Below are 10,348 nucleotides of genomic sequence, written 5' to 3' on the forward strand. Positions count from 1 at the left end.
ACTCTCTCATCTCCTGACGATTTTCTTTTCAGAGGCATTTTCTCAAACACATTACAGGTTACCGTTTTCTTATCAAAACATAATGGCACCCAAGGACATTCTCTTTGATGGAGCAAAGTTTGTTCCTAATAACTTCTTTGCGATACTACACACTACAGAGGCACCCTCTGAATTTCATTTTATTCAAGACTTTCTCACAAGTTCTGATATTATTTTTGCTCTAACTGAACCTACATCAATTTCTGGGGTTCAAGTACTGGAGTTTTGGAGGAGTGGAGTATATGACAATGGTGGTGCTCACGGGTCCCCAAGTTTAATATTTTCATCAGGGGAAAATGAGTATGTTGTGACTCTGTCTACGGTTAGACAGGCATTACAGCTTCCTGAGGACTGTGTTTATTCTACTGTTGATGATTCAGTTCTTCAAAATATGATGGTTAGTCTGGGATATGAAGGTACATTGACCAAGCTTGGACAGTTGAAGAGATCCTTCATACGGAGGGAATGGAGTTTCTTCTTTGATTGCATTACCAAAGCTTTCGCCAACAAATGTACAAATTTTGATGCAATTCCCATATTCAGCCAACAAATCGGGTATGCACTTCTAAATCACACTGATTTTGATTATGCACGTGCAGTTTTGGGTTCTATTGGGGATAGGATGACAGAAGATCGCAATACTGTATATTTTGCAAGATTTTGTCAGCTTATTTATAATTTTTGTTGTAATTCCCCCCAAAATTTTGGTGATCTCATTCCATCTTTCAGAATAGCTAAGAGAGCTTTTACTGATTTATTATCTTCTGATAATAAAAAGGCTGTGTTAAGACCCCTCTTAATACCTTTATCTGTCAAACAAGCCTTAATCACCTATGATCCTGTTAAGTACACTGCACTTTATCCTGATGTTCAAACATCAGAACCTGGTTCATCAGCACCTACCATCTCTACTCAGCCACCTCAAACCTCTCAACCATCTCTCAGAACATATCTCAAGTCCTCTGTGAAACCTACATCTTCCAAGCCAAAGAGAACAAAGACTGTTTCTCACACACCTCAGAAGAAGAGGAGGATCACCTTGAGAGATGACTCAGATTCTGAGGAACCGATTCTTTCTTCAGAACCTGTGGTAATTGCAGCTGAGAAAAAGATTTCTCAGAAGGATTCAGAACTTGGAGGATCTAAGCTTCTCAAGAGGCTTAGAAAAATGACAATTCCTGACACTTCCAAGGACTCTAAATTACCAAAGACATACAAGAAACAGAGGGCAAAAAGGCCAGTTTCAGATGATGAGGAGGAAGCAGCTAAGGAAGGGGATCAGGAATCTCTGATCTCACAAGAAAAAGAATTTGCTCCAGTTACTTCTTCTCCATCCACTCCATCTCAGGAAACTGTATCTGACAAGGCTAATTTCCCATTTGTGTCTCTTGGTCATCAAGGCACAAGTGCTGATAATGCTGATCAACACTTAGTTGTGCCTGGAGTAATTTTCTTAGAAGCTCCAACAGCAACAAATCTTTTGCCAACAACTGTTACTGATGCTATTAAAACTCCGGAATTATCTAAGTCACCTTCTCTGAATCTAGACACTGATGATCAGACTTTAGATGAGCATCAGGATTTGGCTGTTGATCAGAACTTAGCATCAGATCAGCAATTAGAGGATGTTGACGCCTCCATTGCTACTCACACTGCTATTATATCAGATGATGCTGATTCTATAAGTTCTGATGCTGCACATGCTGGAGATACTGGTGATGCTGCTCCAACTGCAAATACTGATGCAGCAGGTCCTTCAGGACACATTCCTCTTTCAAAGTCTGAACTAGTAAAGAAGTATGTTACAGAGGAACCACCAGTGCCTTGGAGTGAAACTCCTGCAGGACAGGAGTGGACTAAGGAATGGAACTCAGTCTCATGTATTCCATCTGCGTTACATCTTACTGAGCACTTTACTAAAGCTGATGAAATGTTAAATTCTGATGATTTCAAAGCTCAGCTTCGTGTCACTGCATTGAGTACTAAAAATCTACAAGATCTTCATTCAACTACTCATGCCGAAATACACAAGATTCAGGAGAACTTTACCAAACAAGAACAAGTTTGGAAACTTGATAAGAAAAAGTTCTTTCAACCATCTATGGACAGGATTGCTTATATTGAGAAGACTCAAGATCGCCAACAAGCACAGATTGATAAAATTCTGCAAAATCAAGCTTCTCAGCAATCACAACTGACAGAAATCCAATCTTTAGTGGAATTGCTTATCTCTCTTCTACTTCCTGCTGATGCCAAAAAGGGGGAGAAAGTGATTAAGTCCAAATGCAAGGATGACAAGACACTGCAAGGAAAGGATGATGAAAAAGATGACCAAGGAAACTCTGGAATGGGTGGAGGTCATAGTCAAAGTAAAAGATTCTCATCAAGAAATGCTAAAATTGCAAGTCACAGGATAAGTTCTGATACTGGGAAGAGATTAAGTTCTGATACTGGTAAAAGAATAAATTCTGATGAACTTCTAGATCTTGATGAAGAAATGTCAAGACAGTTATTTCTTCAAGAAAATCCAGGAATGGACTTGGAAAGTTTAAAGGAAGAAGAAGCTAGACTTAAATCAGAGAAAGTCACATCTAAATCCGAAGCTTCTGGTAAAAAGCAACTTCCAAAACTGAAAGGTATTGTAATTAAAGAAAAGGCACAAACTGAAGCAACATTTGCTAAATCACAACCAAAGATAGATCCAAGATCCAAGGGTAAAGAAAAGGTTGGTGAACCTGTTAAAGTCTATGTACCTCCTGAAGATGAAGAAATTACTGATGACAAAGATAATCTTGCTCTGACTTCAAGAAAAGTTCTTAAAACAACCTCTGACACAGCTCAAGTTGTTCAGAGTCAAGAAATTAAAAGTTCTGATATTCAAAAGAAGCAAGTAACCTCTGACACAGCTCAAGTTAACTTGATATCAGAAGGAAGATCAAATACACTCCTACTAGGATTCACTAAAGCAAAACAAACTCAACCTTTGAAGACTACTGCAAGTCGTTTTGAAGCTAGAGTAGTTACTGGAAAGGAAGCAAGAGATAAAACTGGATTGGGAAGTGTTGATGAAAGAAGAGTACACAACACTACCAATGATCCAACTTCTTTGTGTGAACCAGGAATTGGAGCAACTCCTGAAAGATTGAATCAATTGGAATCTGTACAAATGATTTACCATACCTACTTGAAGGAACACATCTTGTTGTATTTCATGACAGATGGTAGGGTTTATCATATAAGACAAAATGCCATTCCATTGAAGTATTTTGAAGAATTGGAGCATGTATTATTCTTACTTCAAGTGGATGACAGATTGACAGGGACTGCTGCAAATTATTTGAAAGAACAGATTCAGAGACAGAAAAGACTTTATTCTGTTAAGTCTGACAGCATATATGTTCCAAAGTACAGAAATCACAATGGTGATATTGTTGATATGAAGCCTAATACTGCACAGATCAGAACATATCTTGGTATTAAGGGGCTTGAATTCAATCTAGAGTCTAACAAAGCTTATGTCATAAGACTAGATCGGGAGTTGAGAAGAGCAAAGATTAATGATCTCAGAGCTGCAATATTTCAAACTGGTGAAGATACTGCAGAGCTTAAAGATGTCAAACGGAGAATGATTGATGAACTCAGATATGCTGAGAAATGTTTGTTGAAGAATTATCTCAGAACAACTCCTGACATCAGAGAGATCAGAAAATGATGAAGCCAAGTCAAAGATCTACAACTACTTAAATTTTGATGTGTATACAGACTAAAGTTGTTATCAGAAGTTGAATTGGTAAAAGCTTTAAGGACTGTAAGTTGCAGTTATCTTGTCTATTTCTCATGCATTTGTACTTAATATTTTTGACATCATCAAATATCTGTTAAACTTGTATATTTTGCTAATTTACAAGTTGGGGGAGATTGTTAGATATATTTGATAATGTCATGGCTAATATGTTTTATGTTTAGATTTCAGATCTTATTTGAACAGAACAAATCAGTACTTAACTGATCAGTACTTATACTGGACGTCAGAACTTAAGGGATATCAGTACTTATGTTATCAGGAGATAAGCATCAGGAGATAGATATCAGAACTTAAGTGCTGAAGGATGATCAGATAAGGACAGTAGCTGATTAAAGTTAAGAAGATCAAGATAAACATAAGAAGAGATATGCATGAAGAAGGAATTCCGTAAAGAATGGAATACTTGGAAAGAAAGATATCTGATTGATATATATTAGGAAGCAGAATTATATTCCATATCAATTAGCGATTATCTTGTAACTGTGTGATATATAAACACAGACATAGGGTTTACACTATAAGTGTTATCATTATCGAGAATATTATTTACTGTAACCCTAGCAGCTCTCGTGATATTTTGTTCATCACTGAGAGATAACAGTTCCAGATTGTAACAGAGTTTATTGTTTCAATAAAGTTTGTTTTCTGTTACATAAGTTCTTGAAGTTTGATTTGATTGTAATAAACACTGTATTCACCCCCTCTACAGTGAAAGTGTGACCTAACAATTTGTTTATAACAAATGTAAATCAAAATAATAAAATAATAATTATTTAAAGAATCACTTTAAACTGATTATATTTTTTTATTTTTTTGCCGGAAAACTGATTATATTTTAATACTATTACCTGTGAGTACGGCTAAATGAAGAATGATATCTCGAATAGACCTGGCAAAAGGGGCATGAATCCGAATAACCGAACCGAAATTCATGAAATCGAGATCCGATTCGAGATCCGAATCATACAATCCGATAATTATCCGAAAATCGATTTAAACCGATCCGAAAAATACTCGAACCGAATTTTAACCGAAAATGATCTGAAATACATGATCCGATTATAACTTTGAACCGATTAAAACCGAATAATATATTACCTGAATCTAATATGATCCGAAATAAGTAAAATTTATATTTTAAACAATTTTATGTTTATGATAACATACTTATTTCATCATATTCTTTTGTAAGAGTACATTATATTATATTAAAAATACTAAATTAAATAAAAAAATATTTTTTTTAATCTCAAAAATTAAAAAAAAAATAAGTTATGACCCGAAAATATATGAACCGAATATTATCCGAACTGAATTTTGTCCGATCTTAAAACGAATTTTATCCGATATTAATCTGAATTAGACTCGAACCGAATCACATCTGATCTGATCCGAATGGTTTTCAAATATATCATAATCCGAAAGTAGGTCCGATCCGAAACCGAACCGGTTATCCAAATTTTCAGGTCTAATCAGGAATGTATCTTTAATTTTCTGATTACGACATTCAAGTAGAATACATGATCATTTTCACAATAAGTCAGAAAAAATTGCACGCCAAACAGGCACAACATCAATGGAAAACGGTTTTCAGTTAAATTTTTTCAAGTTCAATATATTCATAGGTACGAGATGGAACATATATATCCAGCCATAAAGACAATGAACTTCAGCGTAATTGTGCCGCGCTTACATATTAAAATTAAACGTATGCAAGGATCACAGTTCACATCCTCTGCAGTTGAGACCAACAAATCAACCAAAGAATCACTTTGATGCCTCTTCATTGAACTTTTATTTCAAAATGGCTCCACATAATTCCTCAAATCTGCAACAACAAAGACTTCATCATCAGGTAAGAAGGGGCCGTGCCATGTAGTATTCGTGATTTCAGTGAAAAACAGGTTTACCTACATATCGCAAATCAGATTCTGAAGAGTTCTTTACGAGATGAGTTAAGCCCCAAATTGACAGAATTTCCTTCATTAGCTGCAAATGAAATATATACGCGTGTTTAAGAAGTTGAGATAGAACAAAGGATTTAAGAGCTTTTAGTAAGAAAATGCCTACTTGTTGAACCCTTTGAAACGAAAAAACATGCACCAATAACTACATAGCACAATAGAAGCACGAATCCTTTCATATAGTGAGAAGTTCCATCCTGCAGAAGCACGTAAAAGCATAAGGTGTTTGTTTTAAAACCATCCCGTACTTTATAATTGCAAAATTAATCAATTACCAGCAAAGTAAAGTTCTGCCGCATTTACCTGTAAAGTGAATGCTGTGACTAAAACTGAAAGAGCAAGGGAGCCGGTTTCAAGAAGATTGAAGTCAAGATTCATGTCGATATTCAGTATCCAAGCAAAAACTACACTAACAGGAACCTGCATATTGATTCATTTGTATGTTTTTAAAGCAATCATTAACATTCCATGCAAACAAGGACATATGGTCACTTGTGTGTGCTGTGTGTGTGTGAGATATATATCAAGTCTTGGAGATGACTGACCACAAACAAAGCAATTTGTGTTGCAGAACCAAGAGCAACACCCAAAGTAATGTCCAGCTTGTTCTTGAAAGCAAAAATGACTGCTCCAGCATGTTCAGCTGCATTTCCGACGATTGGCAATAGAATGATGCTGATGAAGCTTACAGATATCCCCCAGGATGCTGATGCTTCCTGTTATAAATTGTATTACTTAAATTTTTAAACAAAGAAAAGATAAGTGTGTTTTTGGGTATTCTAATATGCCGGACATTGCTTAATTATAGCGCTGTACCTAATACCAATCCAATTAATCAGATCTTAATGGGATCATTTCAATTACCTCAATAGTGCCAACAACATATTCAGATAACACTGCTATAACAACAGTCATCCCAGCCAGCCAAATAAATCCACTCCAGAAACCAATAACAGGTGCTTCATCGGAAACCAAATCATCATCCTATTCAAGCATGACAAACATACAAATCAGAAACATCATCTTCTTAGAAATATAAGTTAAATCGAAATAACACAAGCATCCAAATAACACAAAATGCATCCACTTCAATTTCCACGCATAAAACTAAAGAAAAAGGCACCTCTTGAGCTTCAAACACTTCACGGTGAGTCCACAATTGGAAATAAAGATAAGCAATGTATGCAACCAACATGATTATACTGCTAGCTCTTGACAACTGGAGTGTATCACTTGGACTATAAGCCGCAGCATCCCCAGCATATCGAAACATCAAAGGTAGAATGTGGCATAACAACGAGAGTAACAGAAGTACAGTGTTCACATCCGCTTGTTTCTGTGTATAATTACGTTTAACATATCATTTTATCGTATTTTGAAGAAAAAAAATTCTTGAAAACGACATTATTAGAAGCAAACGACAAAATGCGTACCCTGTCGTATTTTTGCTCAGAGTGTAGATTGGCCAGGCCACCACAAAAAAGAGAGGTTCCGAGAACCAAAAGGAGATTGGAGAGAATGGAACCTAAAAGTGAGTACTTGACAACATCTACTTTGTGTTGCCATAGAGCAAACAATGCTATTATAAGTTCTGTAGCATTTCCACATGTTGCATTCAGAAGCCCTCCAACTGCAAATTCATATTAAGATAAATATTAAAATGAATTGGTTACACAAACAAGATTATTTATAATTCATATATAATATAGTAACCATTTTGGCTGTTAAATAACACCATGGATTTTACAAACAGATCTATATGTTACCTGTGGGGCCAGTATAAAATGTAATTTGTCTGCACAGAAAAAACGAAGATATATATTAATATTCGAATGAATGCCATAAGGTTTGTGTGAGAGTACCAAAAATTGAAATAACAAACAATCTGTGCATCATTTTATGTATGTAAAAGTGGTTTCTTACTCTGTTAAAAAACTGATTCGCTCTGCGAGCGGAGTGAGGCCAAGTAAGCTCAAAGCAAACACCCACGGCTGTTCCAAACAAATAACTAAATCTTGAGTTATTTCATTACAAGCATGTATACACATGTATTTACATAAAATATAAATAAATGTTAGATGTACAAAAACATTTCCAAAATTGAGCGTACTATTGATTATCACCTCGTAAAGGAAATGCACTCCTCGTACGTTAATACGAATTCAATGAATAAAATATTTATACATATATATTTACATAATATATATATCAATAGGGTCTTACTCCATTGAGAACTTTTTTTGGTGAGATATGAGATCTAATCTCAACCATAAAAATTTAAATCAATTTTTAATCTAAACCATTCATTTTAAATCTCATCATCTTCTCCGACCCTCATCTTTTCCATCTTCTTTCTACTTACCAACCACCATCACCTGCAACAACCGGCAACCACCATTTCTGGCCACAACCACCGACGACTACCATCACCTCCAGCGACCACCAGAAAATCACCACCGGCAATCATAAAATCACCACCGTCAAATCAAAAATCACCACCGGAAAATTCGAAATCACCATCGAAAAATAAAAAAATCACTGCAACTGACAACCGATAAACAAAAAATCACCTCCGGAATAAACAAATCACCACAACGGGCCACTGCCTATACCCACCAGATCCACCACCAGCTCAATTCATCAACTCCGATCACCACCATTATAACAAAAATCACCATATTTAACTATAAACACCACAATCAAATCCACCATGTTATCATCACCACCACAAACCATAAATCACCACCAGAAAATCATAAATCACCATATCAATCAACTATTTATATCCACCCGATCGGGCCACTAGCTCTGTTTATCAACTCTGAGCGATGTCATCATATCAAAATTCACTAGATTTAAGTATGAATTACTAAATTAAAAACATAACCACCACAATAAAATCAACACAACTACATTCAGTTATCAATTCCGATAATAATACATTTTTGGTTACGAAGTCCTGCCCATTACAAATCACCACCGTCTTAAGAAAATCACCGGATCTAAATATAAATAAATAACCACTATATAATGAAAATCACCTCCGATCACCATTTCCGGCAATATACAGACACCATCATTACACACAACCGTCACAACTTGGATAATAATGTTACTCCACTGATTGATAATGTGGCGAAGGTTGAAACCATGACAAAAACGACCAGTCGGAACGACGTTGAAAATTTGAACAAATAGCGAGCAAATCTGAGGCCATGTTTCCGTTGTCGATGAGATGAAGGTTGAAAGAGAAGAGAACATAGAGAGAAATAAAAGCAGGGAGGCGATCAAAACGGAGAGAGAGAGAGAGTGGTTGTTGATGGCGGGACTGAGCAAAGCTTAGCAACACATCGGCGGCGGGTGGGTGGTGAAGGGATGCAGGGACAGTGGGTGGGGGTGACTTGAGGAAAATAAAATTACTAAGATATTGTGTGGACAAGATTAATCGAAATTTAAAAATTGTGTGACTGAAATTAGATCTGATATCTCATTTTAATTGGAGTTCTCATTTGAGCAACTCCCTATATAAATAAATATTAGATTCACAAAAAATGTTCCCAAATGTTAAGTTGCAATGATGCTTTAATTTGAATTCAATGAATAAAAAGATGTCCCGTGTCAATGAGTAACATTTTAGGATATGTAGCATCACATACTCTAAAATAAAACGAAGCATGTATCTTTATAGAGAAATGCTTAAAATTCCATTTAAAATATATATAACATTTATCTTTTCAATTGTTTAATTGCTCATGAAAAGCCTTAAAGATGATCAAGAAACTAGAAAACTCACTTTTCCAAAACCAAAAAAATGAGCTATAATGGCAAGAGGAATGGCAGGGAAGAGGACTGAAAGCTTAGTTCCCAAAATAACCTCCTGAAGATTAGCTAAAAACTTCCTGAGACAACTATACGGGACTTTGGAAACAAGGGCCATATCGGACTTTTTGCGAAGCGAAGAAGAAGACATGTTTTGCGCAGTCCTGCCATGTCTCTCCCTTGTCAAAACCTTCACATTCCCATTCTCCATTAGCCAGGGCTCTCTGGTACTTGTAGCCATTGCTCTTATCTTTTCGGTATGCAAAAATTATTGATATGATCAACTGCGTTTTTTTATGTGTACGTCTGCATTCGAGGTCGTAATATAGGGACGTACTGTATCTGGGAAGTTTCCAGGAAGGTTCTCATTGATCTTTTTGGAATATGAATAGATTTTAACATACATAAAAATGAAAATAAATCTTATTTTTCAGATCTTTTGTGCTTTCGAATATCTTATTCAATTTTGTAGACAAATTATATATCTTTTCTAACGGTAGAGTTTAATAGTATTTATCAAGGGCTTTAATTGATTCTCTCTTTGGATAAAGGATGCAGTATATGTATGGGCGTAGGGGGTCTCATTCAAGATGACGGAGTGATTTCTTTTTAAAATACACACGTATGGGTTGGGCGGGATATAGTAGATATGTATTTTTAGGTAGGTTTTTTTGTTATATGATCATTGGGGTCTTTGGGACATTAAGAACATTAATAACTC

The 10,348-nt window shown here is 35.7% G+C and overlaps 1 protein-coding gene across 3 annotated transcripts; it reads right to left on the reverse strand.

Moving 5' to 3' along the window:
- Positions 1-5,417: 5,417 nt before the first annotated feature.
- LOC141692257 (vacuolar cation/proton exchanger 3) lies at positions 5,418-9,929 on the reverse strand. Of its 3 annotated transcripts, none has more exons than XM_074496996.1 (11): positions 9,602-9,929; positions 7,732-7,799; positions 7,575-7,603; positions 7,242-7,438; positions 6,932-7,144; positions 6,673-6,792; positions 6,354-6,524; positions 6,112-6,228; positions 5,915-6,005; positions 5,759-5,833; positions 5,418-5,672 (listed from the first exon to the last, which is right to left on the reverse strand). In XM_074496996.1, the coding sequence occupies exons 1-10, from the start codon at positions 9,866-9,868 to the stop codon at positions 5,769-5,771; spliced, it is 1,338 nt and encodes a 445-aa protein (XP_074353097.1). In that variant the 5' UTR covers positions 9,869-9,929; the 3' UTR covers positions 5,418-5,672; positions 5,759-5,768. The 3 variants fall into 3 exon arrangements, with proteins under 3 accessions (XP_074353097.1, XP_074353099.1, XP_074353098.1); XM_074496998.1 differs by having other exon boundaries at positions 5,418-5,687; XM_074496997.1 differs by having other exon boundaries at positions 5,755-5,833.
- Between the last annotated feature and the right edge of the window lie 419 nt (positions 9,930-10,348).

This window comes from Apium graveolens, chromosome 10 (genome assembly GCF_009905375.1).
Source record: "Apium graveolens cultivar Ventura chromosome 10, ASM990537v1, whole genome shotgun sequence".
Taxonomy (NCBI): domain Eukaryota; kingdom Viridiplantae; phylum Streptophyta; class Magnoliopsida; order Apiales; family Apiaceae; genus Apium; species Apium graveolens.